The 21,576-nt window shown below is 35.5% G+C and overlaps 1 protein-coding gene across 1 annotated transcript in view; it reads right to left on the reverse strand.

The window, feature by feature from the left end:
- The window catches only part of DIAPH2 (diaphanous-related formin 2), a 914,924-nt gene that overhangs the window by 221,884 nt on the left and 671,464 nt on the right, over window positions 1-21,576 (reverse strand). The window contains exon 22 of the mRNA XM_012650030.1: window positions 1,146-1,310. Coding sequence (XP_012505484.1) covers window positions 1,146-1,310 — 165 coding nt within the window. The remainder of the gene's footprint in view (window positions 1-1,145; window positions 1,311-21,576) is intronic.

The following is a 21,576-nucleotide window of genomic DNA, read 5'->3' on the forward strand; positions in this document are numbered from 1 at the left end:
AATAGAACACATTCTATTAATATTTGTTACTGGTCAGCTAAAAAGTTAAATATGTGTCTCTCTGAAGGGGCAAAGACCCAAATCAGCTAATATTTTCAGCAAAAAAAGAAGATAGATACTCACATTTATAAAAGTTTTTGATTTAGCTTCTCTTACCAAAGCTGCTTGTTTAACTGTTGGGGTGTGCTCTAGGTTCTATGTCCTGGGTTGGTAGATGAAAGCAATTTGACTTCCACAAGCATATTCATATCTCACAGATGGTACAAGTCACACTAAAATCAAATGATTTCATGGGGCAACGCCATTGATCAAGAGAGGGAGTCTTATGTAACAAATCACTGCTTTGGGGAGAAAAACACACCTCAAACTGCAATAAATTTGTTTGCTAACTGATCTTTCTGCTGGGGATTATCGCTAAAGTTCCTTCTTTCAGTATATGGACTCTTACCTGTTTGATATCAACTACTATGCGTATCTTTCTGTTACATCACAATCACAGTGTATGCTCTTCCTTCTACTCTTTCGTTGGATGCAGAGGAGATGTATTTCCACAGCATATACACAGCAAAGCCTTTGATTCCTTCTAGCGCCGTAACTTGCACCGTAATTGCCCACTCCAAATTAATGCTAATATTTTCTATTATCCCCAAGAGTTAAAGTTTAAAATAAGAGGCCACATTATGAAAGAAACTTTAGGTATCTGAGGTCATTTACATAGTCCAATTCAAAATCAGTTTCTCATTGAGGCTAGGAAAGAAACTTATTCATAAACCACAGCATTTTCATGTATTAAGTGAATGACGATTTTAGGTATTAAGTTTTAAATTAGGTGAAATTATAATATTATGCTATATAAAAATCTGAGTCATTTAAGTACCAATCCATTCATTTCCTATAAAATCTCAGTAGAATATTTCCCATGTATACCTAATATTGAAGATAATTCATTTAGGTCCCCATTATATGTTAAACCAACCATGGCTTATGAATTATAATTTTTAGCCATGTTACAGGTATATCTGTCAATTCTAGTTAAAGTACTATAAAGTGAAATCAATACAGTCAATAGGCACATAAAATGCCAATAGAAGACATTTAAAAATAAAAGCAGCAAGCCTTGCAATGCTTTAAGATGTATTACTCACCAAAAATAGAGTTCGGAAGTTGCTGAGATCACCAAAAAACTCTTCTATGCTCACTGTCTTAGAGTCAAAAATGAAGTATTCTCCAAGATTCTCATAGAGCTTTATCATGTTGTTGTGCATGGTCAACAGTTTTTCATACTGGTCTCTGGCACTCTTTGTGAAGCTGTAGCTTTGTGTTAAGGAACATGATTCAATAGTAATTCAAAGGCAATCACTAGATGTTAAGACTGAATTAAACCATTGCTTCTATAAATACATTTGTAATGTAAAAATACTTAAGTATTAGTTTGCTGGGGCTGCCATGATAAAACACCAAAGATGGAGTGGCTTAAACAACAGAAATTTATTTTCTCCAATTCTGAAGGAGGTTAGAGGTCCGAGATTAGGGTATCGGCAGGTTTGGTTTCTTCTGAGGCCTCTCTCCTTGGCTTGCAGATGGCCACCTTCTTGTTGTGTTCTCACACAGTTGTCTGTCCCTCTGTCTGTGTTGTCTATGTCCTAATCTCCTCTTCTTACACCAGTCATATTGGATTAGGGCCCACCCTCACAATCCCCTTTTAACTTAATTACCTCTTTAAAGGCCCTATCTCCAAATGCAGTCACATTCTGAGGTACCAGGTGGTTAGGATTTCAACATATGAATTTTGTGGGGTACACAATTCAGCCCATAATAACCTGTTAGAGTCATTATATTGGTGAGTTTTGAAAATCTTTAAATTAGGCAGAGCTATTTAATATATAACTGTACAGAATGTGTTTGTTACAAAATGTTTGCTAAATGAAAGCATATAGATATAAATACCAGAAAACTGCCTCATATCTTTTTATGAACAAGGTAGGAAAAAACAGCAACAAAAAACATAAAAAAAAACCATCTATTTTTTTCTTTTTAAATATTCATATTCTATATAAACAGAGATAAAGAAGTTATAGTGAATTCTATATATGAATTATTATGTATATATATATACACACATGAGAAGGGGAAGGAGAGGGAGGGAGAGAGAAAAGAAGGTGATGGGGTTCGGACACACTACCCCAAAATATGGCACCTTGGCATTTGAGAAAACAGCAGAAGCAAGAAGGTCTCTCTGACCTTCCCCTCATCCTTCTCCCCCGAAGCAGGCCAGAAAATAATTCTCTACCCTGCCTCTGAAGCAGGTCATAAGACCCTCATTTCTGAGCTGTCCCCCATACCTGGAGGAAAGGAATGTCCTTATTTCTGGAGACATGGACACAGAGAAGAATCTGAGCAAACAGGCCTTGCTAAGTCCTCCCCACCACCCCGCCTCAGTCCATCACCATTGGCTCATATACACTTGGTCCAGTTAGATTTCCCCACTGTCTACTCTTCATGAAACCTATGCAAAAATACACGAGTTTTCCTGTTTCTTTAGGTCTTCATTTCTGAAGGCTCCTGTGTCACATAAAGCTTACATTAGATAAATTTGTATGCTTTTCTCTTATTAATCTGTCTTTTATAGAAGTCCAACAATGGGTAAGAAAATAAATCTCTTCTCCTCTACAAAGGAGAGGAAGAGGCATGTGGCAAGAAAGGGAGGAGAGGGAGAGGGACAGAGAAGGAGATGGAGAGAAAGTGAAAGATAATTTGCTACAGTTCTAGAGGGAATTTTCTGTAGCTTTAGAACCTTAATCACCCAAAGGGCATGTTGAAAGACAGACAGCTGTTTGTAGGGGCCCCAGCCCAGGGGCCTGAGAATTAACATTTCTAACTAGTTCCCAGGTGATGCTGATGCTGCTTGTCCAGGACCACGCCTTGTGTAGTATGTTCTAGAAAATTAAGTAGACGCTATTATCTCCAGAAATTATATAACTGTTTTAAAAAAAATTTTAACAAGTGATAATAACAACCACTATCAAAGCATAAAATGAACCAAATATATATGTGTCCTACTAAAGATATTTCACTATATATAAATTTATACTTATAGAAACAAATTGTAATACTTTTTTCCTGATTATAGAAGATCTAGATAGTTGAAAATAACCCTTTTTACAACTTAGAAATACAAAAACAAATAAGTCAAGTAACATTTCCAACTCAGAAACAAGTATTGTGAATATTGTGGTGCATTTCCTTCTGGTCTTTCCTCTATGGCTAATAACTTTTGATTGTTAATTGATAAGAATGTTTCAGAGAAAGATAAGCAAACTAACCATAAAGAATAAAAGAAACTAAATCAACATTTTAAAATTAGAGTTAAATCCATTAAAAATCAATAATCATCACAGAAACAAAATGTCATTAGATGGAAAAGTAGTAGACTTGGAGTCGTAGGGAAGGACAGTAACGCAGTCTGGGGCATACTATTTTAAGATCCACTACGGTATGTTACTATTTTGTGGTGCTATTATTTTATCAGGTACTGATAATTGTGCCTTGAAAAACTTGATTTTATAAGGTTTTCTGAATTCTTCAGTGTGTTTTATTATAACCTGGGGCCAAATTTATTTTCCATGGGAACACAGATCTCGTTTTATAATGGAAGTCGATGGGGAAATCAGACCATTTCTGGAAAATTACTTTGCAGCTGACACGAAATATACCGTGATTTTAAAAGTGAGATGCCCCCTACCTATTCTTTTTTATGCTGCTTATGTATTAGCATTCACATTAACAACACAACTCCTTTCATGCTAACAAGTGACATTATTAAATCTTTCAACCCTCAAGTCTATTTTGATATCAATAGACCTAAAAGAATCAATACATTTCTGACAGACTCTATTTTTACCAACAAAAGGGTACATAATGCTTCACATACATTCTGATTTTACCTTTCAGACTGTCAGCATATATTTTTTGATTTTAAGAAAAGTTAAACATCCTATTTAAGTGCAGCAGAAATAAGAGTCTTCATTTCTTAGCACAGAAAGTGATTTTTGTTTTCTAGCCTCTCTTTCTTAAATAAAACAGATTCATGCCAGGGACTTGCTAGGCAGAAACACTTTGCAAAGGTCACTTGCTTGTAATCTATTTGCAATGCAAATCACTAAACTGTGTATTTCAGAAAGCTCAACATCTGTACGACAGAGAAAAAGCCAAAGATAACAAAAAAGGCAAAATTTGTATGTTCCCCATTTATCATAACACAATTTTTCACCAGCTAAAACATATCCATGTAGTGATACACAATTTCATGAATTTGTTCTTATAGAACAAAAACTGATTTCAGAAATTCTGTCTGTATATCACAGTGAGAAAATTTCTAAAATTCTGGGAATGGTTTATCTTCAAAATAACAAATAGAAAGCAATCCAGTCTCTTTAAGTCCTTCCCTTATCTTCAAAGTGATTACTCTGTAAAAGGGAGAAATGACGTGAGTCAGCACTGAAATCTTCCACCATTGCAACCAAGTCACCAAATCCTACATGGGACTGCAGGTAAGAAAAGAACTGGATACCGTCATTCCCTTTCATGCCTTTATTTCATTTGGGAAATTTTTATTTTATTTTTTGAGCAGCTATTAAATACAAGATACAGGCAGGTTGGTACTACGCTAAGCATTGTGATGGACAATGATCGTTAAAGTCTTAATCTCCACCCTGAAGAAGTTTATAATCTAATGGGACAAATAATTCTACCATCATTGATTTGCATGTGTGTAAGCCTTTACCATTGACAATATACTTTTCCTTCCATTATACCCCATATTCTTCATAACAACCTTTTTAAAAAGGCAGAGACTTTTCAAATTTTAGAGTTGTGGAAGCTAGATAAAAGGCGCTCATCCATCTACGGTTAGAATGGAAGCATCATGACAGTCCCTGGCATGAGAGCTAGCTCTTCTCATACAGTAGAAGTATATTATTTACAATGACAATGACCTTCATGTTGCCAAATCCAACATTCACTCCTTTGTTCTCCTTTTGAGGTCTCAGCGGCATCTGACACATTTAGCCACTTCTCTTAGTTTCTGTGACACACGCCCTCATGCTTAAAACGTTTTTTCTCTTACCTCCTCTCCTTCTCTGGTACCTTCTGTAAAATATTAGAGTACCCTGAGGGCTTGATCCTGAGCCCTCCACCTATATTCTGTCTCTAGTTAATCTCAGCAATCCCCATGGTTTTAAATATCACATTGGTGACTCCCAAATTTATATGTCCTATCCCAAACTCTTCCCTAAGGTACAAACTTTTATAATCACCTGTCTACATGTCTTCTCTACTTGAATGTTGTTTTATTTTTAATAGCATCTATTGGGATCTCAAATGTAAATCCCTTCCTGAAAACCCTAGCTTCCCACAATGCTTGGAATAAAATCCAAACTCCTTCCCGTGGTTTATGAGGCTCTTCATGATCTGTCCTCTACCCGCCTCTGCAACCTAATCTTATGCCATTTTCCCTCTTATGTACTATGCCTAGCCACATTTTCCTTCTTTCTGTTCCTTGGACATACCAAGGTTATAGACAATTCAGGGCCTTTGTACTTGTTGTTCTCTCTGCCTAGAACGTTTCTTTTCCACCAGGTCATTCAATTTTAGCTCAAATGTCACCTCGTTAGAGAGGTGTTCCCCAACCATCCAATCTATTAATAAAATATCCACCCCCATCACTCTTCTTCTGGCCTATTTTGTTTCATGCTGAGAACTTAATCACTATCTGACATTATCTCTTGTGTTTATTTTGGTTATCTACCTGTTTATTGCTCACCCTTACCCACTGAAAAATATAGCCCATGAGAGTAGAGCTTAGCTGTCTTGTTGACCACTGACTCATCAGCACCTAGAATAGTACCTGACACATACTAGAAATGGTAGCAGTAACAAAAGAATGGAAATCAGCAATAAAAATAATAATTATACCTAACCTTTTCTTTTGAGGCACTGTGGAATGCTTCCCATGGATTAGCTCATTTAATCCTTACAACAGCTTTCTGAGGTAAAAAAATTTGCCCAAGGTCACATGGTTGGTAAGTCACAGAAATGGAAATAAACTAAGTGTGGCTCTAGAACCCATGTTCTTAACCATTATGCTACATAGCTTCTTAAGAAATATTTGTTGAAGGAGTAGAGCCTCATTACAACTGTGCATTGGAGGATGGGAGATGTACTGACTTCAGTGAGTAGTTAAACCAAAATCCCTTTTATGAATCTTAAGATAAATTTCACAACAAATCTTATTTATTGAGAATATTTTTATGGTAATATTTCAGTGTATTTGAGAACAAATTTTAATCAATTCACGTATTTTTATCAATCTTGACATTCTGAATACATTTTAATAACAATGTAAGGCTTCAATCATATCAATTTCATTTTATAGCTATATATGTAACAGTGAATATATTTATCAGTATAATGCCGGTGAGCTTAAGTTTTGTATCTTTAGACCTGGATGTTGCCTTAGTAGATACTCTAGTAGATATAATGGTTAATTTTATGTGTCAACTTGACTGGGTTAAGGGATGACCAGATACCTGGTAAAACATTATTTATGGGTATGTCTGTGAGGGCATTTCTGGGAGAGATATACATTTGAATCAGTAGATTGAGAAAAGAAGATCCCCCTCACCAATATGAGCAGAAATTATCCAACCCATCGAGGGCCTTGATAGAACAAAAAGGTGAAGAAGGGTGAATTCTTTCTCTATTCTGGAGCTGGGACATCCATCTTCTCCTGCCCTTGGACATCAGTGTTCCTGGTTTTGGGGCCTTTGGACTGGGACTAGGATATATACCATTGCCTCCCCTGGCTCTCAGGCCTGTGGACTTGTATTGGAACTACATCGCTGCCTTTCCTTGTTCTCCAGTTTGCAGTTGGCAGATGGTAGGTATTCTCAGCCTCCATAATCATGTGAGCCAATTCCCATAATAAATTTCTTCTCATATATATGTGTGTGTGTGTGTGTGTGTGTGTGTGTGTGTGTGTGTGTGTGTATGTGTGTGTGTGTCCATCCTACTGATTCTGTTTCTCTGGAGAACCCTAATACAGTAGATAAAATTTAAAACTGGCCATTTTATTTATCTCCCATATTAGAGAGCAGAAATTAAGGATACACTTTAAAGGAAATAAGTCTTAAAGGTATGTCAGCGGGATGCCTGGTAAAAAAAATAATTTATTACAAAATGCATTTTTATGAAAGGCTATTTGGTGGCTCACAGGCAGTTTTGATCCTAGAAACCAAATGCCATTTTCTTTCTCATACTTATAACTACCTGTAGATTTCTGTTCTATTTATAATCCAAAGTGGGGATATAGTTAACTGGACTGAGTCTACGGAGGAGGAGGAGAAGGGTTGTTTCATCAGGAGAGATTTGAACTGGGCTGTTGTCACTCCTTACTTGGGGTTATTTAAGATTGAATATAACCGAGGCTTTAGAAAGTGTGTTGTAGACTGTCGTGATTGACTTGGCTGGGCCAGGCAGCCTGCCCTTAGCTGTGCTTTGAGAGCACTGAGGGAGAAGCCCGCGGCCATGTTGGGGTGAAACGGGAAGGCAGGTTACGGACACACTGTATAACTAATGCTAGAACCTGTCCTGACACAGCTCCCTGAGGAACTACTGAAGGGAATGGTAAGAGCGGCAGCCAAAGGGCATTTTTTCCTGAATACCCAGATTTCCAGGCCTTTGATGCCACAGGAAATAGTGACAACAGCTATAACAGCATCGAAGAACAGGGCACTTTGGGGAGGATGATTAGACTATTCTGGGATCAAAATGTAGCCTGACCTGTTCCCATTTGCATAAGCAACCTTGGAAGTCCTTGAAATATTTAATGAGAAGAACCCTGAGAGAACAGTAGACCTTCCAAGATGAAGGTAACTCATAGTAATTTATACCCTAAAATAAATATAACCTGAAGGTGGTGAAGTGGGGCATATCTAACACATACAAACTTATCAAGTATGAGGGGGAAAAAAGCAATTCAGAGGAATTTTCCTTTTACTAGTCCCCTTTCAAGTTCCTTGTTCTACAAAGACAAATATCTCTAATTGTTCAAGCTTGGAAGTTATTCAAGATAACTGTAAGCTAAAATCACATCATCTCCCTAACAGACGTATTCCTTGCAGGGTTTATAAACTAAAATGTGTGCAGCATTTTAAAACACTAGCAGGCAAAATGCTAACCTTTTGAAATTATTATTAATTTGAAACCAATTTGGTCTCAATAATGAATCTGGAAAGTTAATGTATAAAACATATATCAAGTCCCACAAAGCATTTTTAAATTGACTCATTTGAAAATCTGACCTAGGGAAGCAGTGACCACGATTACTTGGGTATTTATGCACTATGTAGCATTCTCTAAAGCTGACATCATTGATGTTTTTGTGTGACAATATACAAATTCATAGATTACATTCCTTAGTAATATAGTAACAGTATGGACTTAAAGTTCAACCTGAAATAACTGTGATTCCTCCATAGGCTTGTATCAAAATAGAAAGTAGGTTATTTTCTTTACACTTTTATGTACATTTTGTATTGTTTTTGACTATAACTACATGTGTATAAACTGGTTGAAGGTAAGTGTTGTGATCCTTGCCCTCTAACTGGTGAAACAGTATCACTTCATCGAATACTAGGTAGAGAGAACTGTTTATCATTTTACTTAATTTTGATGTAAAGAGTAACTGTTACCACAGAAAACGTATTCCATAAGAACTGGGATAAGTATTAGCAGAGCATTGGGGATGAAGGAGTTTATATATCTCACAGCTAATTGAGTCAAATAAGTTCTTACAATTTCTCATCTTAATAGGTAGTGCATTACTTACAATTTCAATAAAAAACTTGAAATATTAAATATCATTACTGCTGGATTGTTGAAGAACATGGAAAAATCAACTTGAGATCCACTTAACCTTCACACAAGCTTTAGTTAGCAACATGGCATAATTACCCATTCAAATAAAAGGAAGTCACAAATATATAATCCATTAAAAAACATAGACAGCATTTCCAGTTTCTATAACCTGTCAGAAAAAGATTCCTCTAAATGCTAAAAACAAAACATGAATTTTTCCATTTAATTTGCATAATTTTTAGTTAGGAATTATTAATATTAATATTTCAAAGAAATACCTTTTAAAAATGAGATTAAGGCATAATTAAAGCAGTCGAAATTTACTTACAAACCACATATTATGTGATGAATATGCATTGGCAAATATTTAAAAATGTGAAATACTAACAAGGATAATACGGAATGCATATATTAATTTTCATTTGGGTTTAACATAATACTTTACGATGGTTCAGGATATAGACTAAAAAATTCTTTTAAAAATCAGATTATAAAACAGAGGCATAAGACAGTTAAATAATATAACAAAGATACAACATTCAATGATAAGGATTTTGAACCGAAGTCTCCAGTTTTTAACATATAGTAGGCAATTATGCTACCACAGAGATGAAAATATTTTGTAATGACCCCACTTTTCCACATATGGTCTCAGTCAGCTGGGCTAAAGAAAATGCTTTTAAATCGGCCTGTAGTTAAAGCCACAAATGTGATGGTTATTACTGAGATAAGAAGTACACTCAGCACTCCCATTTTTCTCCACCCACTTTCTTTATTCACTACCTATGTCTTTTGTGCGCCTTTCTTTTTATCCTTTCTTTGGAGGCAGAGTCTATATTTGCATTCTTAGACACCCAACAGAGTGATTTCTTCACTCATTCATTCAAACATATTGATTAAACGCCTACTACGTGCCAGGTATCTTCTATGTGCTGACAATAGAATAGTGACTATTCAGACAAGGTCACTGCTTTCCAGGGGGATGACAGTTGAGTGGGGAAAACATACATTAAACCAATAAATCAAAACATTTTTTAAATGGCAAATTGAAAATTGTGATTGCAAAGCATAGGCTGTCATGAGTGTTTATTGAGGGACCTAACTTAGACTTGCGGGGGACAGGGGTGGGGCATGAGTCTGGTAATGACTCCTGAAGGATGAAACATTAAAACGGACACCGGAAAGGTAACAGCCAGGAGAAGGAGGATTGGGGGAGGGTGAGGAAAGGTTTGGAAGGATATTAAATATTCTAGGAACACAAATTAAGAGGGAAAAGGCTATGGATGCCAAAGCCTATGCAATAAGAGGGAGGGGGGAGGGAGATGGCTCCTGAGGTAGGTAGGGACCAGATTCTACAGGTCTATTAAGCACTTTGAAATTTTTTCTGAGAAAAATGTAAGTCATTCAAGAGGTGGTAGGATCCGATTTCCTTTGCTCAAAGGCATACAAAATGTTACCTAAATTAAAACATACACATACATTAACAACAATAACAAACAAATCTAGGACGAAGAATAATGTCCAAATGATAGTAAGTCTACTTGCTAGTTCCTAACTACTAATGAGAAGAGTTTGTGATACATATAAATTTCCAACGAAAGTAATTGATAAATTATCAAGAATGTTCCGTAGACTCAAAGGCAGTCAAAAAATAATAGGTGGTAGGCTATACATAAACTCCCAAGATTGGCATATTAATAGTTGCGTTTAGAGTAACGGAAGAGTTACGATTATAAATTTTTGAGATTGACGTGTATATTTTGGAATGTTAGCATTATTATTTAATATTCATAGTATGCATACACAGATGTTAATTTGATCAAGTACTACCTCCAGCCCTACCTCACATTTAGCTCTCCACATCATTTATCATGTGGTGATAATGTCTAAGAAACTGCTAGGGATTAAGTAGAGGAAAAGAAGGTAAAGTGATAAGACATGTCTTCTAACCCTCACTGAATTTATAAACAGTGTTGGGAGACAGATAAATAACAGCAGAGCAGCAGTAGAAGAAACTAATGTTTATTGAACTCTTACAATGAACCAGGCACTGAACTAAATGCTTAATAAGCGTCATCTTGTTTAACCCTCCCAATGCCCCTATGGCCTATATATGCTATTATTAACTCCATTTCACACACAACGAAATTAGCCTCAGGGAGGTCAACTGACTTTCTCAATGCCATCTAGACAGTATGTGGTGGATTGAGGATTTGAACCTGGGTACCCTTCCCCACTTTCCTGCAATATGAAACTATGTACTGAACCAGCTTCCTCTATTAAGAAAAAAAAGCGTGTGGCAAAATAAAATAAATTGCACAAAAGAATTCAAGAAAGATGTGGGAACGCATAGAAAGGAGTGATTTTGGAATTAGGAAAGGTTTCAGAAGGAAGTAACTTTCACGTTTCAGTTTGAGGTATGGAAAGGATTTTTCTATCCAGGGAGAAGACACTGCAGGCAATGACAATAGCATGAGCAAAGGTGTCAATGTATGCAGAGTTATCAAGGAACTGTGACTATTCTGGGATAAGGTAGTTTGGGCACAGAGGGAGATACAGAGGGGCACGAGCCTGGAAAGGACTGGGATGCATGTTAAAGTTTTTAAGTTTTCTTTGTGGGTAATGAATAATCAATGGTTTTTATGCAAAGGAGTAACTTGATCTTACCTGTTTCTAAGAATCTAATTCTGGAAACAGTGGGGAGGACGGTTTGGGGAAACGAGAGACTGGACCCAGGGAGAGCACCTGGGAAGCTAACAGAAAGGCACTGCAAATGGAAAGCAAAGGATGGATATACGAAATATGGGGGAGGTAGAATCCATGGGGTGTGGTGACTGACTAGATATTAGCAGTTGCAGAGAGAAAATTATTGAGGATGCCACGTGAGTGATCTAGCCTGGGTGACTCAGAGTACGTTTTCTATAAGCTTATTTATTTTTTTTAATGGAACTTGAGAAACAAAAACGGGAGCACTATTTGGGGGGAAGAGGATAGTGACTAGTTTTTGGATACACTGAGTTTTAGATGTCTGTGAAACACTGGTACGGTAGTAGCTAACAAGCAGTTGAAAGATGTGGACTCCTTGTTCAAATGGAGATCAGCAACAGTGAGAAGGGCAAAAGCAAAGCAAATGGAGCAAAGGCAGGGCCACTTCCTCTTGTCCAGTCAGAGCTGCATCAGGACAGTACGTTACCAAGGCCCCCTTAACTCTCTCTTTGGTTCAGTGAACATTCCTTGAGTCTGAATATGCTTGGCCTTGGTATGCTTCCCCGTAATGCAGAATTATTTGGAAATATTAAGTCTAAGAGAGCAAAATATCAGATCCTACGGTCTGCATTAACAGCTTCCAATGATCATTAAAGATCACTTTACTACAAACATCAGTGAAGCCAAAGGGGTAGTCTGTGAATTTTGCCAAAATGTAGGTCTCTGGGGAATCAAGTTTTATTGTTTTGAATAGTGACAGAATTAAGGTAAAAAGGAGTTTAAGAAATATAACTACAGACTCAAGAAGAACTAGATACAGTTAGGAAATTAGTTAGAAACAGTGATGCCAAGTATCTGAGAATCACTATGTTTCTCATTATTATTGTGCAGTCTGTGTGTGTGTGTGTGTGTCGGTGTGTGTGTGTTTTAATTTTTATGGTACTAGCTACTTCTGACATGTCTGCTGCTTTGGAATGAGTATGTGGATATTTGGGTTTGGTTTTACCCTTTAATATAACTTTCTAAATTCTTAGGACATTTTATTTTTCTCTTGTCCCCATTTTATAAGTATTTTTCCTACATTAATTTTCAAATGCTCCATTTTAGGTTTGGGAATTATTAATATTATTCTGAATTATAGACAATTTCCAATCATGCTTTTTAAAATTTAAGTAGTGGTTTCAAATTCAGCTGATACTGCTTTTCCATTTCTTGTTTATCTTTCCTTACTTAACTAAAATCTCCAGTGAGGTAAAGAAGTGGCAACAAAAAGGGAAAAAAATCTTCCAAATCAAATTTACTAATAAAGATAAGAGCCAACTCTGTGCATTTGAAGACCTATGAACTAAGGCAAGAGATTAAGTCTTTTTTTTTTTTTTTTTTTTTGCATGGACAGATTGCTGGTTGCAAAATAAAGCAATTAGAGTAGAAATACTATAAGCTTCCTTCCAACTGTAAAATGCTAGATTCTATAAGTATTCAGGTTAAATGAAAGCACTAACATCTTGATAAAAAGTGAATACTTCCACTTTTTAAATGGAAACACTTGAATATATTATTTAAGCTGGTTGCTTAATTTATGTAATCTTCCTATTCTAGACTGAATATATTCTGCACATCTTTTGTATGTCCTATAATCTCTAAAACAGAGTTAAGGACCCTGTAAGTATATGGCAACCTCATTCTGAATTTAACCTAAACTATCTCAAAGACAGACATGTTACTCTCAAATAATGGCATTGAAAGACAACTTTATACTTTGCAACCCAGTTGCTTATTGAGGACTCTAATTTCTTTTCAATCTGGGCTGTTTGTCACTCCTGAAATTAAACTTCCAACTCCTAGTTCTCTGAGCTTTGAAGATCTATGTTCACTTATCAGAATCCATTCATGCCATCACCTTATATAAATTTTCTTAGATGACCACATAACCCTAACCTAACCCTCATCTCTTCCTCACTTACTAAAACTTTTTGCATGGTTGAAAGCAAGTGCATTTCAGGATATAAAGAGCTTTAATCTAATACCTCAATCATGGCAGTCAAATGCTTCACAATGTTTCCCTGCATTTATTCAATAGAGGTAATATCTATTCTGGCCCAACTCTGGGCCAGAATTTCCACTAGGAAAATTTTATTTTCACTACAAAAATTTCTCAGACAAAGTTGTTTTTTTTGTACTACATTTCTTAGCTCTTCAGCAACTCTATTTTTCAAGGTTTCCTAAATATATACTCATTTATGTGTATATGCATGTGTATCTATATAAACACACATGTAAGAATTAATTAATTTTACTGAGTCACTGGTGGATTCTGTGTTTTTTCTAGTATCAATTTAATATATGTCTTAAACATGAAATTGCACTTAATTCTGAAAGACATTTGTAGATGCTTTATGTGGAAGAAGCTGTTCAAATACAGTGGCGTTACTTCTAAAGAACACATTCCTTTTCTTTTCTTTCTTTTGTGAGAGAGAGAAAAATGTGCCCTGTGAAAATTTTCTGCTTGAGGAAAACAAAAAATAAAAAAATAGCTTCAGTTGTGTTCGGTTTGTGACATGGATATAAACTAGGACTGCAAATCTATCTTTAATGTGTTTGCTGTCTCTAGGTGTTTCTGACATCTCAAAAAATTACGTGATCTTAGGAACCATATATATTTCAATGTCAATGTGTTATTCAAAGCCAGCACTTAGACTAAAAACACAGAAAAAGGCAGGATCTTGAAGAGATATTTTCACTCCCACGTTCATTGCAGTATTATTCACAATAGCTAAGAGGTTGAAACAATCTAAATGTCCATCGACGGATGAATAAAAAAAATGTGATATATACATATAATGGAATATTATTCAGTCTTAAAAAAGAAGGAAATGTTGTCATATGTTACAACGTGGATAAACCTTGAGGACATTATGCTGAGTGAAATAAGCTAGTCACAGAAGAACAGATACAATATGATTCCACTTACAAGTATGATTCCATTCATATAAAGTATCTAAAGTAGTCAAACTCGTAGAAACAGAAAGTAGAATGGTGGTTGCCAGGGCTTAAGGTGAGGGGAAAGTGGGGAGCTGCTGTTCAATGGGTATAGAGTTTCAGTCATGCAAGATGAGAAGGTGCTAGAGATCTCCTATACAATACTGTGCTTATTGTTAACAATAATGTACTACCGTACATTTAAAAATTTGTTAAGGCAGTAGATCTCATGTCATAGTTTTTTTTGCTTTGTTTTGTTTTGTTTTTGAGATAGGGTCTCGCTCTGACTCCCAGGCTGGAGTGGTGCGGTGGTGTCATCATAGCTCAATGCAACTTCCCTCTCTTGAGCTCAAATGATCCTTCTACCTCAACCTCCCTAGTAGCTGGGATTACAGGGATGCACATGCACCACTCCACCTGGATAATTTTTAAAAATTTTTCTAGAGATGGGATATTGCTATGTTGCTCAGGCTTGTTGGAATGTGTTTTCTATCATAATAAAAAAGAAGAAAAAAAGGAAAACTTTCATTTAGATCACTAACTCTGTATACAGACACACACACACACACACACACACAAAATCCAAATTTTTACTTGTATGTCTGAGTAGTTGCATGGCTCTGTGCAAGTTCAAGGGAGAGAGGTCAGTGCTTTCCCCTTCTTTGGACAATTCAGTACACACAGGGTTTGCTTAAGATCCCAGAGAAAAAGTGAGGTGTGTGTGTATGTGTGTGTGTCTAGGATTGGAAGAACAGAAGAAAAAGATGCCAGTAGATGTGCCCAGATAGACTTTGAGACCTACATTTTAGAACTACTTTGTGACAATGCCAAGAGAAGACTTTTAAGTGTTACGGAGTTACCCTGAGGACACCAATGGAGTTAGATCTATTAGCCACAACAGAAAAATTCTATGGTTAAGCTGACCAAAAGTTGAGAACCTGGCTGGTTCCCTCCTACGTGCTCTCCCCTTTGCAACACCCTAGTGCTTTGGAGGACATGTTGCTACTTGAGAATACTAAAAGTAGTCACTGGCTGGTCTAAGGAAATTCAGATGTAGAGATAAGCTCTAAACAACTGATAGAACAAGTGATATATACCAGTGCCCAGTTTTGTGGAATAGTTTCAAAAAAACCAAAACCAAAACACTGTAATTATTAATGTATGCTTCTATTATATATCAATACTTGAATCACTCTGAAATAAGATTTAGCGTTTGTTTCTTTTTTAAATGTGGACTCTTTCCTTTTAGCCTCTCAATGTGTTCTCATTTTAGCCGGGTGGGTGGGGGACAGTGATTTATACTCACTTACATGTAAAACAAAAATATATCTCTTTTATCCACAAATGCCCAGACATTGTCAAGACATACGAGCAAAGTGTGCCAAAATGTTAGGCTGTTAGTTCTTTTGCATAAAACACACATCCAAACACATATTAACTGAACAGCAGATGGCAGAGAAAAGAAAATCAGTTAGATTGCAGTGTGGGTGAAACATACCCAATAAGTTCTATAAAGATGGGAACCTGGGCATAAGACACCATATTGAGTAAGCAAATGGAATGTCTAATCTGATTCTTTCATCCTTACTGCTTTTGATTTAGCCTGTCTATAAATACATTATCATTTTTACCGTGATGCCTTAAAGCTATTTTTTGATAGAAAAGGGGGGGTTGGAAGAAATATGTTTATATAGTAACACATTTGGGAAAATAATCTACGAATAAATACTTTTAATGATGTACAGTGCTTCCTCATATTCATTAGTAGATGAAAATTAATTTGGATAAATAGACTAATTTTTTGTACTAGCAAAAAAATGATGAATGTGGCTGTAAATTAGTCTAGCATATATAAGAAGTATCTTGAGCTCATTTTGTGAATTGTGCTAATAAATTATCAGTTTATAAATTATTTTTTCTAATCAAAATAACATAAAAGTAGAAAAATAGGAATAAGTATGTAAAAGAACATGTGACAAAGAATCTTTAAAATATTTGCACATTTATTATTGATATAGGAATTTTAGCTAATAAAAATTACATTTTATCTAAATTAGATTGAAACTAAAATGCATAATCTAAAAAAGAACAATGATAGATGCTAGACCTAGAGAAAGCAATAAGATGACTTAATACTTAGGGAACCAATAATATATTTCTAGAGCAAAAGAGTGATATGATTAAACTAAACTCCCAAAATACTATTTACTTATATGTTTTGATACTATTACAAAACAAGAAAACACATGCCCCAAACTGACAATAGGGAAGAAAAGTGATTGCTTCTTCTGGAGGAGCATCTTTGATTTTACATCAATTAAGAAGGAATTGATTAAATGGATTGTAGGGAAGGGTATGAAAAATGCTATTAGGCAAAGTAAGTATTAGGAAAAGGTCAACTTTGAAAAAGGGCTAAACATATAACAAAGAAATTTCCTAAGACCACAGATCCTTGCCCATAAAAATAAAACCTGTTGAGCATTCTTAATAGTTTAGTATACAGGGATAAAAATTAATTATAGTATAACTATTCAGTTTATAAGTGGTGGGGATCTTTCTCAAACAGATTTTCAGACTGTCCAATAAACCAATCTCCTTCTCCTATTTACTTTTAATCTGCTCTTGTTTCACTGTTGTAGAAATAGCCAATTAAAAATACCCTAGAGATCCCTTCTATGAAAACACAAATGAACTACATGCAATGCTCCCGGGACAGGTGTGCATCAATAACCATGGCAGGCCATGAGTGAATCTTTGCAATTGCGATGCTGAATTTAATATATGCACATTTGCAAAGCAAAAGGATATTAATCAATCATGGAGAGTCACTCAGTGCAGCTCAGCAGAACTGCAGACCACAATCTTGCTTTCCTTTGATGCCACTTGGCTGAAACCTCAACTCGAACAGCAATGTTGTCCTTCTGAGAATAGGTTTTGTGCAGTTTTGGACAGGCTGAAAATGGTATTGTCACAGCCCATTATAATTTTCATAGCCGCCATCTCAAAGCTCTAGGAATCAAGTCTGTTTTGCATGCATAAAAGAAAGCCCCAAGTCCTGGGCAGGTGGGTAGGTGGTTATTTCTGGCTGCGATTTTGCTAAGTTTCTAAGCCAGCACTGCTTTAATTAGGAGCTTTTCTTCTGAGTTATTTTGATGTTAATAATATATGGCTGTCGCATTCCTTGTACATGTTCCCAAACAGTGATACAAACATTATTAAATCTAATCAGTGTTTATGGAGTATTCCATATGCTACCCACTGTGAATCTTTTGAAATGTCATTTTAGTGGATAATGCATAAAGAAAGGTTGGTATACACAAGGACATGCTTTTGTTCCTTCAGTCAATGATTTTTATGAAAAATTTTCTACAGATGGTAGTTGCTTTCAATTTGTATTTGACCATATTTTAAAAAGAATATTTTGTTTGCTAGACTTCTATACAACAAATACTTAAATTCACAAAGACTTTCTACTCCAAAGAGTATAATAATTTACTTTCCCTTGACTAAATTAAAGAACAGAAACAACGATGCAAATGCCCTAGATTAAATAAAGTAGATCGCATTAAAATGAAGCCTCCTAGAACTATGCATTAAGAAATATTTAACCAGAGTTGAAAACCAGGCACCACACCAAAATACCTAAAGAAACATCAGGAAGGAAAACTAAGTGCTGCAAAACTTACTCTTGCCTAAGACACTTGAGTGAGTGCCCACACTGGACTACTACTGTGTATTATAATATAATGTCCTTCCTGCTCTCTGTATTAACAGTCAACTACTAATATTGAATATAGCCTTTCAAAGTAATTCTAACCAGATGGTCCTGTATTCCTGAGGATGCGTATATGTATTTTCTCTCCTTGAGCAATCCTGTCAAGTACATTACGTCTCTAAGAAGCAGAGTTGCAGATGCAGACTGCACTCATCAGGCACAAGGCCAACCACGGAAGAGCCTGCTCACATGGATGCAGTGGACGATGGAGGGTGTCCATTTACTTCTTCATCCATAGCCATGTACACAAACAATGATCATCACTAGCGTCAATGTTTCTAAAGTCTAAGATGAGTGATACATGTTTTTAAAAAATGATTTACTTGCATAGCTTTCCAGCAGTCCCATAGAGATGATTTAGGTTATCACTGCACTATCACTGAATAGAGAATATAGAAAGAGCAGGTCAGTGGTGTTTTCTTCTGGGCATCGACATATTTGAGTCTTAAGCTGCACAGGTCTTTTTGACTCTACTATTCGTAGGTTCTTCCAGATCTCTCAAACCTTTGTGTTTTAGTACAGACTATCACAGTATGTCTGTTAGATTAGACAGGAAAAAACAACAAAAAGAAAAATTGAGGCGCTGTCATTAAAAAATGCAAAAGGTGAAAAGCAAAAATTCTTTTTGCAAAAGATAGATTTAAAAAATGTATTATTTTACTAGTTCATTGTATCTACCATGAATGTGAGGTTGACTGTTTTGTCATTTTACTGATCTTACAATGCTTTCCAAACAGCTGGCAAGCAAGCGCTGTTTTTTATAGTTAATGAAAAGGAGTTTATATAAATGACAGTGCAGTTGCCACCTGAAAATATTAAGTGGTACATCTGACTGTTAGCTACACGAGGTGTTTATTTGTTCCTTTTATTATTGCTTTCTATAGAAGTAAACCAGGTACTCGCTCTCATGGGCCCCACATCACCCCCTGCTGAAGATTTGCCAGAACCATTAGAACAAGTAGCTTCCCAAAAGGGAATATCATTGAAGTCTTTGAATTACCACTAAAACAATTGCTATCTATTTAAATATGTTTTATTAAAAGCAGAGTCATCTTTAGGCACCAAAGGGTAATTGCTATCTTAAAGTTGGATATTAGTAGAGTCAAATTAGATTTAGATACTAAATACACAAATAAGAGAATTAGGTTTGACAAGTTACTTGGTTTTGCCTGTAAAGTGCCTCTCTTTCCTGAACTCGCTTTTTAAGAACTGGGAAAAACTTCAAAATAAATGTTAAAAGACTTCTATTTATAAGAATATATCATAGTTTACAGCAAACACTCGTTACAAAAGACCTTTTGCTATTAACAACCTACTTTTAAGCAAGAAGAAAATCTCAAAGCACCATCTCTAATCTAACTTAAATTTTCGGTGGTTAAGTTTCGTTTGAAAGAGTATTTATATTTTTCCTTCTTGAAAAACTAATCAAAATCAGAAGATTCAGCTGGACTCCCAGACCTCTCGAAAACTGTACATATTAAACCAGTGGCTAAGAGTCCATTATGGTTTCTGGTGTTTTCTTTCTGTATGCCTTCGGGCACACACATGTAATTTTGTGCTTCAAGGAGTTAGCGCTTCATAAAAACAGAGATCAACAGTTATAGAACATATACCAGTGCCCTGGAAGTGCCTTGGAAGTAATTAAAAATATGGCCCTTCCCTATACTCATTTCCTTTCCCTTTGGCATTGCCCCTTCTATATCGTATGTTCGGCCTCTCCTCGAACTCACAGAATACATCTAATTACTTTTTGTACTCTCCCATAAAGAATCACATGCCTAAACTTACAGAAATGTACCCTGAATGATATTACTAGGTTTTTTAATTCATTTCTTAAAAAAAATTACATTAAAACTCATAAGAATAAACTCAGGAGAACATTGGATCTGATTTACGTACTATCCAAGGGTCCCCAACCTATGGTGAGTTGTATGGTTATTTCACTATATATTACAATCTCATAACAAGAAAATAAAGTGCACAATAAATGTAGTGCACTTGAATCGTCTTGAAACCATCTCCCTGCCCCGTCCCCAGTCCGTGGAAAAATTCTCTTCCATAAAAATGGTCCCCGGTGCCAAAAAGGTTGGGGACCACTGATTGGACTATTTTTTGTCCTGAAAGTACACTTTTATTGTCTTCAAAGGGGTCTCCAAAGTGAGAATTATGAACAATATATTTTCATTCAATATAGTGGGACATGCATTTGATGAATACATTAAAATTTAGTTACAATTAAATTTTCAACTTTATTGCTGTGGGCTTTTGCATTTGACACTAACATTTGTTAATCCAAATACTTTAATAAAATTGTGTCTTTCCAAATTATGCCACATGCAAATATATTTTTAAAGGTATAAATTAGCATGTCATTTGTATAAATATGCCTAAAACAAAAACAATTTCTAATATGATTCTCAACCAAGATTGGAAGGCAACTTTAAAGATCTGGCAAGTGGCCATTTAAAACACATACATATGTGAACGTACACATATGTGAACATAAATGCATACGTATATATGTAAATTGAATGCAATTATACATAAATTCATTTAACCTATATTACTTCTTTATCTGCAATAATTTATTAAAAGAAAAGAAATATTAGGGGAAATAACATTATGACAGTGATAAACACCTTTTGTTTGCACACTAAGGGCTAGGATAATGCCTCTATCACATGCTACCTGCACTATTTTAGATTTTTACTGCATAGCAATGCCATATTTCACATGATATACTTAATCTCTGACATTAAAAATGAGCCATGTTATGAAGTTATACTACACTCTATTCTTAAATTTGTTTCCATGCCACTACAAATGTAACCCTAATTCCCTAGTACATAACACGATTCGGAGGTTAACTCTCCATCTAGCACTCTTCTTCCAATTTCTGGTTATTAAAGAATTGCATAATGGTATTCTAAATGTTTCAGCTTAGAAAATGTGCTATTTAGTAATCTTATAAATTATGTCATAAAGGATAACTGACAACCATAGTAGACTCACAAATACTAAAAGAATTAGTAATAAAATCTCTACAAATACCATCTGAAATTAAAGATATAGCCTTTAATGAAAATAATTTTTTATACTTGTCTTTTACTTCTATGCTGAATGTAATGTTATATATTTCAACTAGAAGGAAGGATCTTTTGTTTGACTCTTAGATTTTAATGTAAGAAATTATCCAGGCC

This window comes from Propithecus coquereli, unplaced genomic scaffold, assembly GCF_000956105.1.
Source record: "Propithecus coquereli isolate 6110/MARCELLA unplaced genomic scaffold, Pcoq_1.0 Scaffold31, whole genome shotgun sequence".
Classification (NCBI taxonomy): domain Eukaryota; kingdom Metazoa; phylum Chordata; class Mammalia; order Primates; family Indriidae; genus Propithecus; species Propithecus coquereli.